The 25,056-nt window shown below is 39.6% G+C and overlaps 1 protein-coding gene across 1 annotated transcript; it reads left to right on the top strand.

Moving 5' to 3' along the window:
* Positions 1-974: 974 nt before the first annotated feature.
* Positions 975-24,297, top strand: ATP7B (ATPase, Cu++ transporting, beta polypeptide). The gene is made up of 20 exons (XM_009078887.1): positions 975-2,199; positions 3,723-3,959; positions 5,326-5,489; positions 6,371-6,532; positions 8,008-8,084; positions 8,452-8,626; positions 9,202-9,435; positions 9,618-9,709; positions 9,851-9,978; positions 11,065-11,219; positions 11,404-11,538; positions 12,258-12,452; positions 13,617-13,799; positions 15,324-15,522; positions 16,715-16,855; positions 18,151-18,293; positions 20,557-20,760; positions 20,871-20,988; positions 21,771-21,873; positions 23,756-24,297. The coding sequence occupies exons 1-20, from the start codon at positions 993-995 to the stop codon at positions 24,018-24,020; spliced, it is 4,317 nt and encodes a 1,438-aa protein (XP_009077135.1). The 5' UTR covers positions 975-992; the 3' UTR covers positions 24,021-24,297.
* Positions 24,298-25,056: the final 759 nt, after the last annotated feature.

The raw sequence follows: 25,056 nt of genomic DNA, 5'->3' as shown, positions 1-25,056 counted from the left end.
TGTGAGAAGCATTTTATTTATTTATTTATTTTTAATGTTTCATTTTCAATTGAATTGAGTGCATTCAACTGTAGAGCTCCAGTCCTGCAGAGCCTGTGATCTGACTGAGACATAGTTCACTTCTGGCTGACCTATTTTGGTACTGGCCATCCTGAAAATCAGTGTTGGATCAAACCAGCGAGTTACTGTAGCTCAGTTTATGGTCTTTCTTAGGTGCCTCACAAGTAGGTAAATGAAACTAAACCATAGTGGAAATATCTACATATAGTTGTGCATGTTTTCAAGTCTTTATCAGATATAGATTTTGACTTAAAAGTTCTATATATAATATGCAGAGAGCCCAGGCCTTTGTGTGCATGCATATAGCTCTTCAAATATCGTGCTGCTGGTCTTCCCTGTACCAGCTTGTTTCAGGCTTCTGGGATAGTCAAGATTCTTGTAGATTTCTTGGGCTTTATGGCTTGGTTTGGTTTGGTCTGGTTTGAGCTCCTGCTGAGCAGTAGCAAGTTGGCCCAACTGAGCCAGTTTATGACATTTGTGGAGAGCTAGTCAGTGGAGTCTCTACTGCGACCCGTTGTGCTGGTGAGAGTGTGCCCTGAAGGGCAGGGCTCGGGCTGTGTGATGGAAGTGCCCTGTGTCTTCAGAGAGCTCAGGTTTTAAATTATTTGATTGGGGCAAGAATATTGAGTCAATTCTGCTTTTATATCCCAAGTGGGTATTTTTTACATTGCTGCTCAAGAAACACGTCAGATGCCTGATTCATCATCATGGGCAAAACTCACTGGTAATATATTGAAAGTGTAAATTAACACTGTGAAGCATTTTGGCCATGTAGACTGACTTGAGAGCACTTCTGTATGTGCTTATGAGCACATGCAGACTATTGCTGCTTTTACAGGGCTGAAGATACATGCATATTTTTTACTCTTCCTCTTTCTTCTTAGGCTTTCTCCAACACTGATTCCCCTCCTGGCCGTGAGCTGGAGCCTACAATGAAACAGAATTTTGCTTTTGACAACATGGGCTACGAGGAGAGCTTTGAAACCACACTCTCTCCATCTTCCCAAGAACACACTGTGGCAGTCAACATTGTAGGAATGACTTGCCAATCATGTGTGCAGTCAATAGAAGGCCGAATTTCCAAGGTGAAGGGCATCGTGAGCATTAAAGTCTCCCTTGAACAGAACAATGCTGTTATCAAATATCTGCAGTTGGAAATAAGTCCTGAAGAGATTTGCCAGGAAATTCAGGATATGGGCTTTGATGCCAGCATAGCAGAAGAGAAGTTGACAACAGCAAGTGTAAATTTGTCAAGCTTGAGAGAAGCAGTAGTTAAGCTTCGGATAGAAGGTATGACATGCCAGTCCTGTGTCACCAGCATTGAAGGAAACATTAGGAAACTGCACGGTGTGGCAAAAATCAAGGTGTCACTTGGTAACCAGGAAGCAATTATTGCCTACTATCCTTATATCATTCAGCCTGATGACCTCAAGAGGCACATCAGTAACCTGGGGTATGACTGCACCATTAAAAGTAAATCAGCCCCTTTGAAGCTGGGTGTCCTCGACCTCCAGCGCTTGCAGAATGCAAACCCCAAGGAGACACCAGCAAGTCTTGAGAGTGATGGGTTGGATCCACTGTCTGCCAAGATGAGTAGCACAGCTATGGTGTCTGTACGGATAGAAGGCATGCACTGCAAGTCCTGTGTCAGAAACATTGAAGGAAATATATCAGATCTTCCCGGCATAAAAAGCATTAAAGTGTCTTTGGAGCATGAATGTGCTGTGGTACAGTACAGCCCAAACGTAATTACCCTGTCAGCTTTGCAGAAAGCTATTGAATCCCTTCCACCTGGAAACTTTAAAGTATGCCTCCTTAATGGTTCAGAAGCAAATAAAGGAGCACCTCCATCACCTGCTTCCATGTGTGATCTCCTCAGACAGCCACTGCAAGATGCAACATGCACAGCTGTTATTAAGATTGATGGCATGACCTGCAATTCTTGTGTACAGTCCATAGAAGGGACCATATCACAGAGACAAGGAGTGCAAAGTGTAGCAGTTTCTCTGGCTGACAGCACTGGGACCATACATTATGATCCAGCTGTCACTAATGGAGAAGAGTTAAGAGCTGCCATAGAAGACATGGGATTTGATGCTTCTGTGCTGACAGGTAACAATGTTTTTTCTTCTGTGGGTAGTGTGCCAAGCTGGGCCATGTGACACCTGTGTTGAAACTCTCTTCTCAAAAACTCTTAAAGCATCACATTGGCATTGTCTTTTCTAAATCACTGGCCTGGTCTGACCTCAGCAAGGGAGAGAGATTTCAGCTATAAAACACCTTGTTTCAGCCCTTGGTAACTACACTTATGGGTGTGAGAGTTGAGTTGCATTATGAAGCCAAAAGGTTTGGAAGGTGGTACAAGGTCTTTCAAATAGATGATCCCCTTACCCACAGAAGTAGGTTTCCTCCTATGTCTACAGGCTGCTGTAAGTAGATCTATCAAGCTAAATGTTATCATTTGTGTTCCAGGATACCAAAACCTACAAACTTAAATCTCTTTCATTTAAAACCTCTTTTAACCTATCTGAAACCTCTTTTTAGTGTTCTAATCCTATGACCTTTATTTCTTTGATATTTTTACTTGCCTTATTTCACTAAACCTTGCTCTAAGTGAGGTAGGGGGCAAGATGCAGATACTCTTTGGTGGAAGCAGCTGCTTTTACATGTCAGCTGCAGCAGTGTGTGCATTTTGTACACACTCTCGGTGTTTAAGGATTTGCTTTGGGGCACAATCTCCTCCCTAGAGAATTTCAAATGTGGCAATTTTTATCCGTTTCAATTCAACAGATTTGCTTTGAGCTACTGATGTAATTTACCTGGAGTTAGTTACTTTGATTGCAGCAGACCACATCTTATTCACTTCTCTCATGGGTCCAATCCTTCTGAATTTGTGGTACTATTGAAAATGAGGAGGGGCCTGTATGTGGTGTTTATTTATGGTTTGGTTTATAATTTGTTGGTAGGACATCTCCCAGTCTATCTGTTGAGAAGGAGGGGACCCCCTGTGTCTAACATGTTCAGTAGCAACTCCTGCTCCTTTACACAAGCCTCTGCCCAAGGGAGGCAGTTTGTGAACACAGCTGGAGCTGTTCGATGTCTGTTCAATACCTGGTCAAGAATAAAAATTATTGTGACAGGCTTACTTGTGTTGAGTTCTCCTTGGTGCTTCCACTGCTCATTTTGCACTAATTGTAGTGTGAATACTGTGCCATAAAGAGAAACCTGTTGAGAAACTTGTCCTTTCCTTGTTTGAGATGAACTGCTCTAAGTCCTGTGTAGATGGCAACAATGACAGAATGTATATGACCGGACCGTGTTCTCTGTGCTGGATAATGACCCTTTAGATGCCAATATATCTTTATGAAGTGGAGGTAGCTGTCAGGTCTAGGCATTGAAATTGGAGGAACTCATTTGCCATCTGAAAGTGGAAAACTAGTTCTGCAGAGTTAAATGCTCATGCAAGTGGTACTGGTGAGTGTGTATTTTTGCAAGCATAGTAACAATCTATATTATCTCCATGTAGAGACCAAGGTTACCATGTCACCTCTCAAACAACTGTGAGGTTTGGCATGATTGATATATATGACTTGTTTGTACTTTTGCGTCATCCAATCACACTGTAAATAGTGTTTGTTCAGTATATTGTGTATTTATTCAAGATACTGCCACTGGAGAATGTAGGCACCAGCCTGATGCCAGCAAAGCTGCCGTGCAGCCTCGAGCTCCAAAGCCTCCTCGCCAAGGCTGTGCCTCAGATGCCCTTCCAGATAGTCCTCACCTTAATGGGTCAAACCAGCCCAGTGGAGCAACAGCTGAGAAGTGTTTTTTACAAATCACAGGCATGACCTGTGCATCGTGTGTGTCTACCATTGAAAGAAATTTGCAGAGAGAAGACGGTAATAAATTTAAGATTCCTATAATGGGTCTGTAAGGGACTATGGGAGCATAGAATCATAGAATTTTAGGGGTTGGAATGGATCTTACAGATCATCTAGTCCCAACCCTCTGCCATGGGCAGGGACACCTCCCACTAGACCAGGTTGCTCAAGGCTTCATCCAGCCTGACCTTGAACACTGCCAGGGTTGGGGCATCCACAGCCACCTGGGCAACCTGTTCCAGTGTCTCACAACCCTCATAGTAATAAGTTTTTTCCTAATATCTGGGGTGGAAAAGGTATTCTATGCAATAAATGGAAGAGGCTATGATACAATATCTGAAGGTTAAAATAGACTTAATGCTCTTACCTGGTGCTAATATAACTGTATCACTGTGTAACTATCCTACTGCACCAGTGGACAAACCCAATGGACATACTTGTATTGTAGCAGTGAGTTGTTGTAATGTGATAAAACCTCCAGATAAGTCTCAAGGCAGGAACAGAGAAATGGTTCTTTATTAGTTTTCAGGGTCTTGTTGCTTTACAGACCAATCCATCTCCTCCTAAGCTGTTGAGAGCTATTGACACATTTGTGATGTGAAATTTACCCTTCAGGGCACATTTGTACAAGTAGGTACAAACGAATGCATGGCTCCAGTGCTTGGGTAAGCTTAGGCACAGCAGTGTTTACTAGCTGAGAAGTCTGCAGGCTGGAGCTGCCTTTCCTCTGGCCGTAGAGAAAATGACCAGATGAGCCTCAGCAATGTCTGATTTAATTTGTGCAGGCATGTCTTTGGAGGGTTTTGCTTATTGATTACTCCATCCCCAGTTTCCCAGTGACAGTCTCACTGCCTTGATTTAAAAATCCAAGAAAGCGTTAGCTCTTCGGAACAATTTTTGTTTGCCCTGTGATTTTTATGTTTTGCTTTTCAATTCCAAATGTATATTTCTGTGTTTGTTTTTTGGTTTTTTTTCGAAATTTATTTTTTAAAAAATAATTAAAAAGGGAAAAAGAAGAAGGGAAAAAGAAGAAAAAAGGTCTAGTGTGTGTGTGGAGAGTCTAGGGTAGAGTTTGCAGTAATGAGTGCAAAGATTGCTTCTGAACACCCTTTTTGTCTCATTAGATCATAGCAAAACTTACCTCCTTCCATGTGTAAATGTCGTGGTTCCTCTCTTTGCTAAAGGAAACCACAGTGGGACTGGATCTCAGTAAAAACTGTTGTTGTGACTAGGGAACAACACTAGAAGGAGGCAGAGAGAAATCATTAGGCTTATAACATCTCTAAGTTGTTACAGTCCTCATTGACAGTCACTTGTAATATTTTATTATTCTTTCCTTTAAAGGAGTTACATTATCTAACATTTTTTATTACTGCCACTGCAGGAATTGTGTCAGTATTGGTTGCACTGATGGCAGGTAAAGCAGAGATAAAATACAAGCCAGAACTCATACAGCCTCTTGAAATAGCACAGCTGATCCAGAATTTGGGTTTTGAAGCTACTATCATAGAAGATCATGCAGAAACAGAAGGACATGGGGAGCTTCTTGTAAGTCATGTGTATTTGAAATTATATGTTGGTTTTGGAAAAGTGAGATCTGGAAACTCATTTTCTTGCAAATACCTTTGCTTAAGCATTTTTAGCTTCCACAACTCAGTTCTGGCTGGTGACACTATTTTTTTCTTAATTGCTGAAAAGACAAAATCAATTTGTCTTAGAATAATCTATCCAAATGCACTGAAATGAAAAGTGATAATTCTAGGTACAGATTAGACTTTTCTTAGCAAGCAGAAATGAAACAGATATTTTCTGTGAAGGCACTTTAGTCAACAGTAATGAATTCTGAGTAACTGAGTATTTTCCACCAAATTTTCCCCTGCTAATGCAGAGGATTTTGTACAGGGTCTAAGAACTTTGGGTGTAATTAGTAAATTGTTTATATGAAGGACAGATTCTTCAAATGTCAATTTTTATTCGCAGACAAATACCTACTGAAGACAGATAACAATGGTTTGCAGTTGTGTTAATAGATCAGAAAGTGGGAACATACCCTAAAGTGGGAAAATTTATGTGAGACAAAGTCACACATGCAGAGTTTGGTTTTGGCAATAACATAACTGTTCATAGAACTACATTAGTTATACTATTACAGTTATTGCATCTGCTGCTATAAAAATGCATAGCTGTGACTATAACTGCTGGTTGCAGAATTTTATAACAAACATGGATAGTTATGTTTTCAGCTTTGTATCATATAAGACAGCTCTATAAAATCTTTCTAACGAGGCCTTGGGGCAGTACCAGCAGAGCTTGAATAGTTGTATAGAATTAGTGCCTTTATGAGATCAGGAGACCTTGTCTCAAGTTCATCTACAAATATTGGGTGAATGTGGGGGACTGCTAACTACCTGAATTTGTCTTTTCTTTAGATTACAGGGATGACTTGTGCTTCTTGTGTTCACAATATTGAATCCAAACTCATGAGAACAAATGGCATATTCTATGCCTCAGTTGCACTTGCGACTTGCAAAGCTCACATCCAGTTCGATCCTGAAGTTATTGGACCTCGAGATATTATAAAAATAATCAAGGTAGGCTTTAGAAATTTTTTGTGTATGGAAAATTATAATGTGAAATTTAAAAGGAAATAAAGCAGCTGATATTTAAGAGGTTTCATTGACTTTTACAGATTACATATTACCATGTGTTTTTATGCTCTTGTGGTGAAGCTGCTTTGCTCCACAGTAGAGCATAGTCTGCCAGGTTGTTGCTCTAGAAACAGAAGCTAAAAACTACAAAAAGTAACTTTTTTTATCTATATCTGGTAAAAGTGTCATCTATTCATTCTTTGCCATTCTGTGTGTAGAATCACATGCCTCTGATTTCCAGTCATTTCAGTGAAGCATTGATACTGCAGAAAAAAAATACTACTTTATCTTCACAGTGAAAAAGGCTGTAAAAGAAGTTTTGCCACAGCTCATACCACAAATATTACACATCTCTGTATACACTTGCATTTATTCCCACATCTTTTTAAACCAAAAGAGCATGTGATACTGCCACTAAATGAAAAAATCCTGACTTAGCACTAATCACACATCATAAAATCTGCCTTTATTGTGGCGCAGATGTAGACAAAACTTTTTCCTTTTTTGCCCCACGGGAAAGGAAGAGAACATACTGAATGAGGGTGTATGCCGTGAGAAGTCAGGAGGACAGCAGAGACTATTTGCATTCCATGCTCTAGAGTACTTGCTCAGAAAAAAAGCTCCTAGATCACAGAGAATTGCTGCAGCAGCAGTTACTAACATGCTAGCTAGTAGCCTGTTCAGGCTGGCAGAGTAGTTCTGTAAAGCATATCTTGCCACAGAAGTATTTCATGATGTAAATTGAAAGTTGCAAGTATTTGTTCTTGCAAGTATTGCTCTTGCAAGTGTGCTTTGGGGTTTTTTTGGGTGTTTGGGGGAGAGGCATTGTTCTACTGCAGTAACTCAAGTGTCAGTCAAAGCTGTCTTGTTGCATATATATTTGTTTCTTGGATGCTTTGCCCTGCAGTTTGTAGTTCTACAGGTTCAAATAGATTTTAGACACCTTGATTTTCAACTTCAGGTGTATCTGCTAAACTGTGATGTTAGGGACTTGCTCACAAGGTTGCCTATCCTGGTGGCTTGCGCATTTTTACTTCCTTTGTGGTATGTCACATCTCTCATAATTATTCCAGTGGAGATGAAAGGGCATACATTTTCCTTGAGGAGGTGAGCAGCAGAATTCCACCTGTCAGAGGGAGCTTCCTGTGCCTAAGAGAACTGGGACACTTACTGCATCTATACACTCTGTTCACATATAGGTACCAGAAATCCTTTACAGTCCAGATTTTGTGTACCAACTGAAATGTCCCCTCTTTTTGGCAGGATCTAAAAATAAATAAGAAGTTGACATTTATTAAATATGGAACAGTGTCCTTTTCTGACATTTCTTCTAAAAGTAGTGTCATTTAAATGTGTTGTAAGTAATATGGTTAACTTAATAAAAACTACCTCATCTTTCCTCCCCTTTCAATAAAAAGGAAATTGGCTTTCATGCTTCTGTGGCTCGAAGAGTTCCAAATGCACATAACCTGGATCATAAAAAGGAAATACAGCAGTAAGTATTGCTTTTTATCTCTCAGTAATGAACATGCATAGATCATATCTTGTAATTCACCTCCCCCAGCACCCTTCCCAGTTAATTAGCTTATTCTTGTGTAAAACATATTTAATTTTGCCATTCACCTTTTGGTTCAAGTACTTTTATTACTTTCATCAATTTTAGGTTTTTTAATGCTAGAAATCTATGCAATTAAGCATATAGGAGGCACTGAACTGTTCCAATATGTTAGGTCTTTGCAAATATCCTGAAGCTGTGTGTTAGTACAGTACTAATAACCCCAGCTCTGCACTGCAAGCACACTGTTTGGCCTGAGTACTGCAAGGTGTACAACAACCATGGATTCACAGTTCCTCCTTTTCAGGTGGAAGAAATCTTTCTTGTGCAGCCTAGTGTTTGGTATCCCTGTCTTAATCCTAATGATTTATATGCAAATATCCATTGGTGAGCACCATGGGTCTATGGTGCTGGAACAGAACATCATTCCTGGATTATCTATTTTGAATCTTCTCTTCTTCATCCTGTGCACTTTTGTTCAGGTATGTCCACAGTATTTCCTAGGGATTTGCTTTCTATTCATCTACCATTTATGTAATGTGATGTGATGAAGAGAGGATATTAGTGGATTAGGCCTGTCTTCTTGTCTGTACCACCTACACAGAACAAAGTGACTCTTTTCTGCAAGTTATCCATTCTCTCTTTAATCACAGCACTTACTCTTGCCAAAGTTGCATCAGATAGTTTTCAGAGTGGGGAAGGTAATGTTAAAATGAAGAAATACCTGATCACCTGCAAACTAATTGGGTATCTATATGTAAATCCTTTCATTTTCTGTGCCTTGTTTACTTTGCATTGCTGAGGGAAATGATGATGTTTAGCTGGTTTTGAGAATAAGGAAATGTTCTCAAAGCAAATGAGAGGATGTCAATAGAGTCAGTCTTCTAGCAGACCTGAAGTTATATTAGTATAAAATTTGAACAGGACCGCAATGCCTTCCCTTATCTACTATGTGGTTTTAGTTCTACTCTAGGCAGTATTATGTATTCTCTCTGCTTTCACTGCTGTGATTCCTGCTATGATCCTAATATGAGTCTGTCTGTGATTACACCAACAGATTCTTGGTGGATGGTACTTTTATGTACAAGCTTACAAATCACTGAAACACAAGACAGCCAATATGGATGTGCTCATTGTACTGGCCACATCAATTGCATATGTGTATTCGTGTGTGATCCTGGTGGTAGCAATGATTGAAAAGGCAGAGAAAAGCCCTGTCACTTTCTTTGACACTCCTCCGATGTTGTTTGTGTTCATTGCCCTTGGGAGATGGCTGGAACACATAGCAAAGGTAACTCATCTTCACGCTAACTATTGTGTGTTTATGATGGAGTAGTATAAAGCTATTCAGAAGAATTTTAAGTCAGATGCTTCTGATGTAGTCTATACTATACAAGGTCATTTAGAGTTCACTGTATTAAGTAGACATCAGCATTTATAAATCTCAATTAATTATACATTTCTGTTTCTTAGAGTAAGACCTCAGAAGCTCTTGCTAAACTTATGTCTCTCCAAGCTACAGAAGCCACTGTGGTGACTCTTGGACCTGATCACTCAATTGTCAGGTATATATATTTATGAGCCAAAATCCCTTCAGCCTGTCTGAGTCACAGACTAGGCTTGATCCAGTGAACAGTGAAAGCATTATTATTCTTTTGAAGCTGATGGTGTAAATAATCTGTCTGTTCTACTTGTGTGTTTTGTAGGGAGGAGCAGGTAGCTGTTGAACTGGTTCAAAGAGGTGACATTGTAAGGGTTGTTCCTGGTGGAAAGTTCCCGGTGGATGGAAAGGTCATTGAAGGCAGTTCTATGGCAGATGAGTCTCTCATTACTGGTAACTTCCCTTACCTTATGCAAATAAGTGAAATCTTCTAGAATTCTTTACTACAAGAGAAGATAGCAGACCCAACCTAAACACTGCTGTCAGAATAACCTCCCACCTTAATGGATGTTGTGGCTAGCCTTTGTGAGCTTGAATTCAAATTCTGCATCTGCACACACCCTAAAAACCAGAAGAATTTCCACTCAGTTTGGCCACTTACTAACATACTGATGAGATGGGTAGAGTCTAAACACTACTGTCATTATTCTGGTGATCTGCTGGGAGTTTCCTGTGGAATGTATTTGTAGAGAGAGTACCTTCTCAGAAATAACTTCTAAGGGGTAATGGGGAAATATTGATGAGATGCTGGGTTTGTATGCATGGGCACTGAATAGGGCTTCTGACAGGGCTCTCCCAGTGAGCAAGGAGAGGGAAGGAAAGCCTTACAACTTGATGCTTATTAAGAGTCATGGAACTTTTTCACAGCTCTGAAATTTTAATTTCATTTTGTAAATATAATAAGGATTCAATGCATTGTGCAATTCTTATAAATAAGGTTAAGAATATAAAAACTTTACACTGGCATTGGCTTACTTGTTTTACTTAGGTATTTACTTTACTTGGGAACAGGGACACCCTTAGCTTAATAGAACTGTGATCACTAACCCTAAAACCAGAGAAAATAAAGATTTCTTTATAACTAGTAATCTTGGGGAGGCAACATGAGAGCAGGAACTTTTCCGCAGAGAAAACTTTTCTAGTGTTTGAAAACTGAGGGTTGTGAAAATAAAGACAGATTTATCAAACTCTCATGGGTGTGCAAAGTGTTAATGGAGAAATTCATAGAATCATAGAATTTTCAGGGGTTGGAAGAGACATAGGTCAAGGAAACACTATTTTCTTTGAAATTAAACCTAGAAAAAGGTTTATAGAAGTATGGCACTACTTACATGGTCTTCACCAGACAGAGATACACAATATGTGATTTCTGGTCATTATTGCTTAGCATGTTGCTGTTCCTAGCACACAATGAGCTGTGTGTTAATGGAATATATTATTAGGGGTATTAGCTCATTTATTCTTACCTTTCCTTTCTAGGAGAACCTATGCCAGTCACTAAAAAGCCTGGGAGCACTGTGATTGCTGGTTCTATAAATGCACATGGCTCAGTGCTTGTTAGTGCAACTCATGTTGGTAACGATACCACTCTGGCACAGATTGTGAAATTGGTGGAAGAAGCTCAAATGTCAAAGGTAAAAATAATAGGCAAGAAAACCTTATTATTTAAGTAATAATAAGATTCTATATTTTGATAGATATATATGCTTCTGTTTTTCCAGACTTCAAAAAAGAATCAGATAAAGACTTGCATATTACTCTGCATATTTATGTATTTTGACCATAAACATGCAAATAACTGTTTTTATCTTTTTGTAGGCACCCATCCAGCAACTGGCAGATAAGTTTAGTGGGTACTTTGTTCCATTTATCATCATCATTTCAACAGTGACATTGATAGTATGGATCACAATTGGTTTTATAAATGTTGATATTGTTAAAAAATATTTTCCTGTAAGTAATTTTATTAAGAACTGGATTTTTATGTTAAGATATCTTCAATATGTGTAGGGTTTGATGCTACAACCTGGCAAATACTTTTGTAAAATGTGGTGTTTCCTACAGAGAGCAGATAATTACACCAATTAAAATCTCTCTGCAGGTATAAATATACCTTTGCATTTAGTCCTTAGTTGTGCATGGGGTTCATACAAATGGAAATTATTGGTAGTATTTCTGCACTAAACATATAGCTGCATTGCAAGGAGCTGAGCCATTCCTGTCATGCCTGAAATTTTTCTGGACATCGCTGTTCCTGATGGCATATAATGGTTTTGGATTTAGAAAGAAGATGAGCGTCTATTTTCTTTAGGGTGTCTATTTGCTATGCTTAGCAACTGTGGGGATCTGTGTACCTGGAAATAGAGTTCTCCATTGCTAAGCTATAACAGGAATGCAAACAAGTTATGTTGTCATGTGGGAGCCTGAGAGCAGAGTCAAGCATATGTGTGCTTGAGCAGCGAAGAACCCAGAAAATACTGCCATAAACAATTCATAACATTGACCTTTCTATAGCGTTAAAGTAACAATAACAGATTGCTTTCCTAAACTGGAGGTTTCCTGATAAATGTGGGTTTTAAATTATTATGACTGATTGTACATCTATGTCATCTTCTATCAGCAATCTTACATATCTTTCTTCGCCCTGCCCCCTCTCTTCCCTCTTCTTGCAGAATCAGAGCAAGCAAGTTTCAAAAGCTGAACTAATACTGAGGTTTGCATTTCAAACCTCAATCACTGTGCTGAGCATTGCATGCCCCTGCTCTTTAGGCCTGGCTACCCCTACAGCTGTAATGGTGGGCACAGGAGTGGCTGCGCAGAACGGGATTCTCATCAAAGGTGGAAAACCCCTGGAAATGGCACATAAGGTTAATAGTTCATTCTGTACTTTTCTAGCACACTCAGGTATTGCTGCATGAAATATAATTTCACAGGAAACCCTGCAGGTCTGGAGAAAGACTGCAGAAATTTGTTCTTTTTTATTTATTTTGGTTGCTGCTCATTAAGATAAAGAGGACAGATCAGACCTTCTTCCCTCAAAGTAGTCACAGGTAAGTGTTGAGAGCCAACAGATCCTGCAATCTCATGACTGTGAGGCTGCTAATCATCTGAATTGCCTCAGAGATTTCCAACCTTTGCACTCTCTTTACCTCTTCTGCAAAAGAGCCCAATAATCCAGTGTTTTCCTTCTTTCTTCAGAGAGCTATTGTGAAATGTATATTGTTCATGATCACTAGTTTAAAATACAGGATGTAAGAGAGAAACCAAGTTATTTGAAGTTGTTTCAGTGAACAGAAGAAAAAGGATGAGAGGCAGAAAAAACCTTCAAAGACACAAAACTGATGAAAAGAGGAGGAAGAAGTTGAAGGAGGACATGGTTTTATATTCACAACCAGGGAAAAATTCAATTCAATATGAATTGAAACCATGCTATGGTAGACTCACTAAACATACACAGAACATTTTAAGGGAAAATAATGGTAAGAGCAAATTAATTAGATTGATAATTCTTGTTCTTACTGGACCAGAAGTTTTTTCAAGGCTCTGCAAAAACAAAACAAAAAAACACTAGACCAAACCATCACCACTAAAACCACAAAAAAACCCCACCCCACAACAACCAAACAACCAAAAAAACTGACATCCAAACAACCAAAAAACCCACCAAAACCAAAAATGACTGCTAATTAGTGCCAGGACTTTTTACCTTTTGGATCTAAGCAAGGCTATGGTCATGGCTTTGAAAATTAGCTGACCTGTTGGATTCTGCAAGGTTGGTATAGCTGGAAATGGAAATATTGCCTACTTTGAGGGTTTTTTTGTTCTCCTGTTTCTCTGTGCTCTGTTTATTTTCAGGACTAGAACTGACTTTAGCTTTGGGTTTCCATGTGTTTATTCTGTCAGTTCATTCTGTCTCGGTGTGGATATAGTTAACTGTTTACTAAGATCTTGAGTGTATTTATGTGCTAAAAACATGTGAGCACCCCTATGTTTGCAGGGCTTAGGCAGTAACTGTGGTTTATTTCTTGCAGATCAAGACTGTGATGTTTGATAAAACTGGGACCATCACATATGGAGTTCCTAAAGTCATGAGGGTGCTTTTGTTGGGAGACACAGCTGTGCTCTCCCTGAAGAAGGTACTGGCGGTTGTTGGCACTGCAGAAGCCAGCAGTGAGCATCCTTTAGGAGTGGCAGTCACTAAATACTGCAAAGAGGTACTTAGCCTTCTTATTTCATCTAAGCCTTGAAGGCATCTGTGCAAATGCAGCAATGTTGTATAAAATTATCAAGTCCCAGAGGGACAGGTCTGCCTGAAAAGTAACAGGCTGGAAAGCTGGGAGACTTTATGATTGTGCCTCTTAGTCTGGACAACACCAGAAGGCATATTCTAAGCTGTGCTTTTCTGGTAACACTGTGGAGTTCTCAAGTAAGATCTTACAAAGTTTTCCTTGACCTACTGGGAAAATAAGGAATGTGGAATATGTGCAGGAGGAATACTTGAAATAGCATTGTGAAGCAAATGTGTGTGGTGACATTTCCTGTATTACCTGACTGAAATCACTTCTGTCACTTTCTCAGTTGAAGAAGTGAGGCAAAAGGCTTTAAAACTTGAATATTAAACTGATATTTGTGAGTTTCACAAATGAATCAATAGATTACTCAAGTCTTTGTAAATTTTACAAATCATCAGAGGACATTTATATACTGCAAGTGTTTCCCAAATGTTTCAGGAAGAATCAAAGCACAAATCATAATGAAAATAGGAAGCCTGTTTAAATAAACAGTTATTTTCTGCTAAGAAAAACCAATGATTTAGGGAAAAAATAATCAGAAAGAATATAACTAACTTATTAGTGGAAGATCTTTTAGTAATAAAATTTAGACGTGAACCCATAAATTCAGAAGGAAAAAGAGAGTATGAGTAATGAACCAGTTGCCTTTCTTGTATGTTACATTGTCTATTTACGTTTTGTCTTAGTACCTTCTGCAGTCATCCTGTGCACTAGTTATTACTGGATCATGGCTTATATGAATTTTAATGCTATACTGTTTACTAATATTCTTACCACCTGCCTTATCATCCCTGTATTATAAGAAGGTCACTGAAAGATACATATAGTTCCAGCTTCCTGAGGCAACTCAGAATAACTTCTTTACAAATCAATATTTTCTCCATTCTTCTTGTAACTCATAGGGTCCTGGTAATCCCTCTTTTCATCCTGAAAGTATGCACTGGCTTGTTTCTCTAACTCAACAGAAAAACCCAGTTTCCTTATTATCCAGCCAGATCAGTCCAGGAATTAGATACATTTTTTCTCTGTATTTTTACATCTATAAAAATTTTGAGCCATCACAGCTATGTGAGGTTAATTAGAAGTTGCATCTTTTCAGAAGCAGGATGGCTCAATGTTTTAATATTTCTCTTTATTTCTAGTCTTGGCATGAGCAACCAATCTAACATTTTCATCCTTGAACTGCCAGAAAAAGCTGTTCCTTATGGTTTGATGTTGCTAGAGCTGAGACCAGGATGTGATCTGTATGGCTGTCCCTTTCTAGAAGTCTAAGCCACAGCACATCCAGAACATCCTTATTTTTGGTTCTGCGCTACTGATTCTCCATGCTACTTTTCAGTTGGTCAGTCATTGTCAAGAGGAGACCTCTTGTCAGCAGGAGTTATCTAATATTTGTACCCCATGTGGGCAGCACAGACTGATGATGACCTCCGGTTATGTCCACAGGAGCTTGGGACTCAGAGCCTGGGATACTGCACTGACTTCCAGGCAGTCCCAGGCTGTGGTATCAGCTGCAATGTTGGTGGAGTTGAGGCCATCCTCGACACAGCCAAGAAGGACTTTGATAAGCTGGATGCTGACAGGAGTGGGGACAGCAGTGCTCCTCTGGGAGACACCGCGGTGGTCATGGTCTCAGAATCACAAGGTATGTCTGCCCCCCCAAGTGACTGCCAGTCACAATGTGGCAGATAATGAATCAACAGTGCTGACCACTGTAAACCAATCCTAATGGACTAGGAACAAGAGAAAGTTGGATTTGTGTCAGAAGAAGGCAAAGAACACAAGGGACAAAAATGTGCCTTAACAAATATTGAAGCTTCCTCTTTCCGCAACTCTTGATCTCTCTGCAATTCAGAAACCTAAATGAGAATTTAGATGCTCCAGTGATGGGTACTTGAAAATTCCGTAAAATACATAGACAAAAAGGCATACCCCGTAATGTTCCTTTTGGATAGAAGAATCATAACAGCAAAGTTTGCCATTTAGCATTATCCTCCCATTTAGAGCAGTTACCTTTAACATATATTCTCTTACTGCAGCTTTTTATGTCCTACCCTTTAGTTCCATATTAACTTGGACATTTTGTTTTCTGTTCGTATATCTCTCAAGGCACTTAATTTAAAAAAAAAATCTATTCAGCAGATGCATAGTAAAGCACATTATATCTGAAAACAGAGTTTTAGTGCCTGATATTTTTGATTAGGCCAATACATTTGGGGTTGCTTCAGACTCTCTGGAAGCCACTTTTCTCTTTTGTAGTGTAGGAGACAAAGAAAAGGTATTTAAAGTCTTCCTTAAGAAGCTCATCAGTTCTCTTCAGAAGGCTGTGGCACTCCTGACCTTTTTGAGAAAGCTATTAGAAGAATTAAATAGACTAAGAACTTTAATCATCAGAACTCAGCCATTTGTGAATGGTGTTAATGTAATGTTTTTTCACCTGCTCATATGGCTCTTATGAAGTTGGGATTGAATTCATAATGAGGTGCATTGTTTGTTGGAACAGAACTGCTTCTTTTCTTGTCAGAAATAGCTTTTATATTTGAAAGAAGTCATTAGTTGTGAGAACAAAGCAGGATGGCAGTTATGAAAAGTGCATACTGCACTTACTCAGAAAAATAATGCCAACTGGCAAAGGCAAATATAGGCAAATACTTCCATTAAGTTCATGATGCAGTTCTGTGTGTAAACTGGTACAGACTGAGCCTTGAAGAAGAAAAGTTTTGTGAGGCTCTCTTCAGGCAGTGCCTATGCTTAACTTGTTATCCTCAATCATCTCTGCTTGTGTACACTATTTTTAAGTTGCTCATTTTTCTTTTTGTCTGTGCACAAAGGTCCAGCAGCTTCTCATACCTACTCAGTGTTGATTGGAAATCGTGAGTGGATGCGACGCAATGGCTTGAATATTGCAAATGATGTCAATGATGCAATGACAGACCATGAAACAAAAGGGCAGACTGCCATTCTAGTGGCTATAGATGGTAACTGCTGTTCCTTGGAGTGACTCAATAAATATCAGTTGATCCTACTGCAGAACAGATAAAAACAAACTGTGGACAATTGATCCCTGTCTCAGTGTCAAGAAACTACTAATCTTTTAGTGCAGAACTACTTGTGAACTGTGAAGTATCAAGGTGTTCTTAGAAAAAGCTTTCACTGGAGAACAGTGTTTATAAGATTTTGTTGGGTAGTTTTTAATTTAAGCATTAATTTCTGAACTCCCTGTTTTCTAGGACTGTTGTTCACAAAAGCTGTGCCAGTGCAGAGCCATGTCCCATCCTGACTTTACAACACCTAAGCATCACAGGCCAACCTATCACATCACTGAATTCAAAACATTTAATGAATAAACATAATGATTCATTAGATCAGTTAAATATAATAGATTAGATTAATTGAGTTTTGCTGATGGGGTTCTGTTCCATGCTAAGCAGGAAGAGAGCCCAGACAATACCTTAATATGAGAAACCGTGAGAGATTGCCAATGCATCTGTGATCTTGAAATGAGGCCTATGATTCATTTACTGAACAAATATTCTTGCTGCTCCTAGTGAGCAATTTTGTGAGGCATTTGCATGTCTCATCCTAGGCTCCATCAGCAGTCCAGAAAAATCAAGTGCTCTTAACATGGAAATAAGGGCCCTAATGTACACCTGGTGTTCCAATCGCTGCTAGTGATAGCAAATAAAGATACAGGGGTTCAAAACTTACTTAAATCCTTGCTTTTTAAAGGTAACATGCAATGATAAACCAATCTGAGACTTATGTAAATCATGTCAGGGAAATGTGGATGCATCTTTGAGTCAACATGTTGGAAGGCAGATGCAGTACTTCTCTATGAAAGTAATTAATTATAATAGAGATGCAACCTAAAAGATTAGGGGACATAAAGCCAGACACTCTATATGTTTCCTCTTGGGAGAGTGACTTCGACATCTGACCTGGGCACAAATACCAGAACTTTCTCTGGCCCGCTATCATATTTTTCCATACCAGAAAACATAGAAGTCAGGCATATTTAAAAGCTATCCTTCTCCTCTTCCTCCTGGTCCCTAAATATCAAAGGCATTTATTGTTTGATCTGAAACAGACAAATGAGAAAATAAAGAGACCATAACTGAGAAAGCTGCAGACTTGTTTAGGCTTTTGAGTGTCAATATTGCCCAGAATGTGTTATTTCACAAGCCACCACGGCGAGATGGAGGGGAAGCCCTGCTCTCTTGCTGCCACTGTGCCTCCCACAGCTCTCTCTAACAGAGGACATTTCTTTGTGCAGGTGTGTTGTGTGGAATGATCGCGATTGCAGACACTGTCAAGCAGGAGGCAGCCCTTGCTGTGCACACGCTGAAAAACATGGGAATAGATGTGGTACTGATAACCGGGGACAACAGAAAAACTGCAAAAGCCATTGCCACTCAGGTATCTGCTTAGTGTTTCAAAAAATACACCATGACATTCTAAAACTCCAGTTTGCCTCAGTGAATTCAAAGCAGGAACTTCAGTTTCCCTGGCTGCATTAAATGAAGACTAACTTTTCTTGAACTGGACTGAAAATCAGATCAGGTCCTGTGGCATAGCAAAGATGGCTGCATTAAGATCCCACTAAAGACATGTAGTCAGTACTTTTCCAGAGGCATTGAGTTTCTTGCAGTAATTACTTGGTTGCTGAACTGAAGCTTCCTGCTTCCCTTCACTGAAGGGCAGTCCTGTTTGGTTTGTGACAAAAGAAAGTTCCTTTAAGGTCCAGTCCTGTTCCCAATAAGGGAAGTGGGATTTTGTGATAATCTTTAAGGGTAACATAGTAATAACAATATGAATTATTGTAAAGAAGCATAGCAATCTAAAGGAGGTTGGGTTTATATGAGATTTCTCTGATCTTAAACTATAAATGCAAAGTCAAATTCTCGGTCTGCCTCGCTGTGTTTCCGACCTCTCCACCTTCATTTCCCTCTATTCCCTTTGCATTGGTCTACTTCTAATCTTACTGTGGTGCCATTTTGCTTTCCTCAGGTATCCCACTACACAGCTAACTCAGCCAGTGGTATACACGTTCTCCTATGTTGTGAGGTCTGTTTCGTTTCTTGGTGTGATGCTTTAATCCTTCTCCTATTTGGTTTCATGCTTTTGCTCATGTGTTCAGTTATGGCAAAGTGCTTTCTTACACAACTTTGTCAAGGGCAAATATCTTTCAGAAACAAACTTCAATTCATTGTTCCAGGAACTCACGTGAATTTTTAAAACATGCTTAGTCTATGCCAACCTACATTTTCATTGCATTTTTGGCACTTCCTTTCCAATGGAAAAATGGTAAGCAGTCCTAAAAACTTTATAAAATGTTGCTATTTATAGGTTAAAAGAGACCTTACATAGTGAAAAGCTACGGCCAAAAAAGGAGCATTTTCCCATCACTCTTTAGTACACCCATCTGTTTTTCAACTACAATGCTGGAGCATTGGTAGCAACTTCATATTAGTTGAGATGTGGATAGGTAGAAATGTTTAGCCAGCCGTCTGCTTTTTAATAATCTCCCTGAGACTTGCACATACTTGTTGTCTCTGTGTTTCCCCTAGTGTAACTGCTTGATCATATGTGTTTTCTGTGTTGCATTGGCAACAGCAAGTGCTTGAAGTCAGGAAGGCTCTGCAGAGGGTTCTGGACAGTCTGGATCTGGGCTGAGGCCAATTGTATGAAGTTCAACATGGCCAAGTGCTAGATCCTGCACTTGGGTCACAAGCACCCCATGCACTTAACTCCAGGCTAGGGGAAGAGTGGCTAGAAAGCAACACAGCAGAAAAGGACCTGGGCATGCTGGTCAATAGTGGCTGAACAGGAGCCAGCAGTGTGCCCAGGTGGCCAAGAATGCCAACAGCATCCTGGCCTGTGTCAGAAGTAGTGTGGTCAGCAGGACCAGGGCAGTGATTGTCCCCCTCTTTGAGCCCTTCACTTCAAAAAGGACATTGAGGTGCTGAAGCATGTCCAGAGAAGGGCAACAGAGCTGGTGAAAGGTCTAAAACATAAGTCTTGTCAGGAGTGGCTGAGGGAGCTGGACTTTTTAGCCTGGAGAAAAGGAGGCTTGAGGGTGATCTCACTGCTCTCTACAACTACCTGAAAGGAGATTGTAGTGATGTGGGTGTTAGTCTCTCAAGTAACAGTCAGTAGGATAAGGGAAAATAGCTGTCCTGTGAAGTGGAATCACCATTCTTGGAGGTCTTTAAAAGATGTGGCTCCTGGGGACATGGTTTAGTGGTGGACTTGGCAGTGCTGGGTTAATGCCTGCACTTGATGATCTTAGAGGTCTTTTCCAACCTAATCTATCCTATGCTTATATGATTTCACTGAAACATTTATTGATGCATCATGCAGCATGTTTAGCTGAAAACTGGCTCTTTTAACCATTAAACCTTTATTGCTAGGGCAGTAGAGCTACAGAAGCCCTGCAGGGCATGATGCTAAGGGCAGAGCATGATTTCCCAGCATCTCTGCAGTAAAGATGGAGGGGGCTGTAATCAGTCCCTTTCTTATGCCAAAGGCATGTTGCTCTTCAGCTTTCTGTGTAGCTTGCAAGTTTTGCAGGAATCAGTGTGGCTGATGTTCCTCTGTTTCCCCTTCACCCAGAACAGCAAATGGTTCTTCCTTTCCGCATGAAGCATATCACCAACTGTGTGTCTTTCTTTGTACATAGGTTGGGATCAAAAAAGTCTTTGCAGAGGTTCTTCCTTCTCACAAGGTTGCAAAGGTCCAGGAACTCCAAAATGGGAGAAGGAAGGTTGCGATGGTTGGTGATGGAGTCAATGATTCCCCTGCACTAGCCAGGGCCGACGTTGGAATTGCAATTGGAACAGGCACTGATGTTGCCATTGAAGCTGCAGATGTTGTTCTTATCCGAGTGAGCACTACAGTTTTGACCTGTCCTCTTTTATCATTGACACTCCTCTTTTTGGTTTGGTATTCTGAAGACTGCATGTGGAAAACTTTCAATGCTCTCCTGTCTTGCAGAACGACTTGCTGGATGTAGTTGCCAGTATTCACTTATCGAAGCGAACAGTTCGAAGAATACGAATAAATCTGATTCTTGCCTTAATCTATAATCTGCTTGGAATACCCATAGCAGCAGGTATGTGACTGCCAGAGCTCAGCTTGTTAAAGACAGCAGCACAATTGAGCTACGTGGTGCCTCTTGTAGGATTTCCTGCTCAAGGAACTGAAAAGATGTTCCTAGATTGGCAGAAGGAGAGACAAAATAAATACTTTCTTTTGTTTGCTTTTTTTTTTGACGTAGACAAAAATCTTTGTTTTCCAAATTTTAAACTCTTAGGAATAAATACTTCTAGATTAAATTAAAATCATGCTTCTACTTCGCATAGGATTGGGGATTAGTTTCTATATATTCAACCCAGCTCCACTAATCCATATATATAACATCCCACTTCTGGGTACTCCCTCTTTTCTTCACCCAGACTCACACGTTTGGTCTCCTACTACTTGCATTCTCTATGCTCCTCTCAGATATCTTATCATGCTCCAAATTACTTACTTACTTACTTACTTCAAACTTACTTCAAGCATTCCTCTTTTTGTTTATGAGTAACTTCTCCCTCCTTTGCCTGTACTATTGCCTTGTCTTTCTGTTGCCTTTGCTGTGTTGCATATGAGCAGAATAGCTGGAAGGCAAACAGTCTTACCTTGTGGCTGCAGTCCTGTAGCTGTACTAGTGCAAAAGTCATACCTGGCCATGGAAGTGCAATATTTAGTAATAATTATATATATTGATCTAGTTGTGTTTATGGAGGTCTCAGCAAGTTGTAGAATTGCTGATCTGTCCTATGTTATGCAGGGACAGAAATGCTTGTGTTGGGACAGGTGGCTCTGGCTCATGTCCATATATTTTTTTGATAGGTGTGTTCATGCCTGTTGGCCTTGTGCTTCAGCCTTGGATGGGATCAGCTGCAATGGCAGCTTCTTCTGTGTCTGTCCTGCTGTCTTCCCTGCAGCTGAAATGGCAAGTTGTCTTATCAATTGGGGAACTGTATAGTACTGATGTTGGGACTCGAGTGAGATGTTACTTTGGGCTTTCTATACATAAAAGCACCTGACAGTCCTTTAGCTTGGGTTCTAATCCTTGGCTCCAAAAGAGACAGGTGTCACTATTATGAACTCACCTGGACTAAGTCAGTACAAAGCATTCTTTAACTAGCAGCTAAAAGTGTGACTGGATGCCACCTGGGCCCATGTGTTGAAGATATAGTTCAATACCAAGTGAGGTAATGATCAGCAGGTTTTGCTTTGAATATCAAGTGAACAAATAATTCAAAAGGTAGTTCTCCATAATGTAGCAGTAAATTTTTTTTAAGATTTGTACTTGTTTGGTTTTATTTTTGTCTATAAGTAGTCAACCAGAAACACAGAAACAGCGTATTTCTTATTTTGCACTTACTGCAGATAAAGTATCTTTCTCTGGTTTTTGTTTGTTTGTTTGTAGCAAACCAATTTCTGAACTATAACAAGATTTTTCAAATTCTATTAATTTTTTAATGCTACTTTTTGGGTGCCCTTTTTGGCAGTTACAGTGGACTTGTTCTTAACAGCATAGATAGCAAACATCTTTCTAAAATAAGATTTCTTAGGGTCTCTGAAATTAATCCAAACTTTCACATATTTTTACTGTAGCTGAAGTGTTCTGTATATTACAGTATAATGCAGTACATTATAGTATAAACTAATATAGGAAATCTGTTGCTGCATCATGTTTCTGATCCTGCAAATGATCAATGAGACAACAATCTAGAATAAAAACTACATACATATTCATGTCTGTTTGCAGAATCAGCCCTACCACTACAGGATGTTCATCCTAAAAGTTTTCTGTGTATAGTTATCCAAAGGATGAGAAATTTCTAGCTGAGGTTTCCTTTATTCTCCATTTCTTTTGATCTTGTCCTGATTGCATTAAGTATCACACACTACTGTGTGTAGACTTTGAGAAACCCCCAAAAAATATTTGGCTTCAGACTTATGGAAGCTGTATTACTGTATATTCTCTAGGACAATAGTCTTTCTTGAAACTTCAGATCAACCGAATAGAACTTCAGATGCCAAAGAATGCAATAATACATACATGTGAAGAAGACCATGCATACTTGCCATTGCTGGGCTTTGATTTAGTATACATTGAATCAGAAAGTGATTTTTGGGTCATCGACTCCATTCATGTGCAATTGTCTACTATGAACCTTCTAATAATTCAGCAAACTCATAATTTTTCTTAAAGAAGCTCGCTTTGAGAGTCCCTCTCTTTTACTATTGAAACGTCTTAATGCCATGTGACAAGTACTTTTAGCCATTATTAACATTGTGTCTGAAGTGCACAGAATCATAGAATCATTTGGGTTGGAAAAGACCTTTAAGATCATTGAGTCCAACCACTAACCCAACACTGCCAAGTCCACCACTAAACTAGGTCCCTAAATGTAGCAAAAGTGCTCAACCAATGGTACATAGTCTTGAATGGTTGAAAACTCAGATCAAAGATGTCAAGCAGTGTTCTGCCATTTCTCCATCATCCTTCCTATCCTTCTGTGCCTGTTGTGGCATGAGAGAATTGGCAGGCTCAAAATTCAAGTAGTAATAAACATCATAGTTTTGTAACTGATTTTTGAGACCATTAAATGCTTGACAGCACACATTTTAAATTAATTATTTGTGAGCTACTGATAGGAACCTAATAATTTAAACATATGCAATTCAGCTATAAATGTATTTTTTCTGTATAGATACTTTCAATAGAATTAGGTCATCAGAAGTTTCTGATTTGTTCTAGTGCTGAAGATACTTCTACACATTGATCCCTTGGTATTAAATATCTTTTCTCTTTCTCTGCTTAGTTACAAGAAGCCAGACAGAGAAAGTTATGAAGCACAAGCTCAAGGCCGCATGAAGCCACTCACTCCTTCTCAAATCAGTGTTCATATTGGAATGGATGATAGGAGGAGGGATTCTTCCAGACTGGCTCCTTGGGACCAGATTAGCCAAGTGTCTCTCTCTTCCTTGGCTTCAGACAAGATGCCGAGACGTAATGGTTTTGTGGAGGAGGAAGGGGGCAAGTGGTCATTGCTCATGAATGCAGGAGATGAAGAACAGTACATCTGAAGCACTGTATTCTTAGTACAGGGGGAAACATTCCTCCTCATCAGTGACAGGAAGGACTGTCTTATTTCATCAAGAGCTTCAAGGTTGTAAGTGAAATTATTCCTTCAGCTCACAAAACAATTGCAACTCACCTCAATGCTGGGTGTTGTGGATTGCGGATTTTTTTCACGTGACCATTTATTTCTAGTCACAGAAATAATATGTGGCTCTACAATGAACTGGCATCTTTACACACAGCAGTTGGTGAAATAATGTAAAATTGTCATTTTCAGAGTCTAAAAGAGTTTCTCTCTTGGACTCTTTGCTGGGCACCAAATTTCATACTTTTTCACCTTTTCTAACTATTCTTTCAGGAGCACATGAAGCAAAAGCATTTTCAGAGCTGCTAAATATTAATTTCTGTGTCCAAGTGAAATTAGCCATGGCATAAGGAGCTCTGTGGTCAGAAGATGATCTTTTACACAGAATCCTCATTAGTCATATCACTGTGAGATCATTATGTATTCAGGATTCATGTGTGTCTCCTTGAGCCAAAGATGCTTTGGTGTTTCACTGTCTGTAACTCCCTGAAAGGACTCTTTCAAAGATTTTTCACTTGCTTTCAGGTATTGCATCCTTTTGATGCACATTTTCACTGCTAAACTTGTTCTGTCATTCCCACTGCTCTCCTAGATTTTCTCTTTTGCTCCATACGAGCCCTTTTCCCCCTCCTTTCTTTGCGCAAGATATCTTCTATGAGTTGTTATTATTATGTTTACAGATACTCCTGTTTGGGACAAACTCCTTTAAGTCACCATGAACTTTTCCATTCCTATGGAAGTCCACAAAGGCAGAACAATTTCTGGTTCAAGTTAGTGTATTCTATTCCTGTAGATACCTTCTTAGCCCCTGGGAAGCTCCTGAGAGCTGGGCAGTTGTCTGTCTCTTTCTGCTGACAGAGTGAAGAATTTATGCCAGCATGAGCAAAGGTGATATTTACCATGGTGTGACTGAGAGCAGAACTAGGACTGGTGGGACTCCAGCATAGCTGAATGGA

This window comes from Acanthisitta chloris, unplaced genomic scaffold (genome assembly GCF_000695815.1).
Source record: "Acanthisitta chloris isolate BGI_N310 unplaced genomic scaffold, ASM69581v1 scaffold14357, whole genome shotgun sequence".
NCBI lineage: Eukaryota > Metazoa > Chordata > Aves > Passeriformes > Acanthisittidae > Acanthisitta > Acanthisitta chloris.
The sequence above is the reverse complement of the archived record's forward strand: the minus strand, read 5'-3'. Positions and strand labels throughout refer to the sequence as shown.

Excerpts from the sequence above, each read along its gene's own strand:
- ATP7B (XM_009078887.1), top strand. The coding sequence starts at position 993 with ATGAAACAGAATTTTGCTTTTGACAACATGGGCTACGAGGAGAGCTTT. Across the intron at positions 13,800-15,323 it reads TCACTAAATACTGCAAAGAG|GAGCTTGGGACTCAGAGCCT; the intron begins GTACTTAGCCTT and ends TTATGTCCACAG. Across the intron at positions 20,989-21,770 it reads TGGAATACCCATAGCAGCAG|GTGTGTTCATGCCTGTTGGC; the intron begins GTATGTGACTGC and ends TTTTTTTGATAG.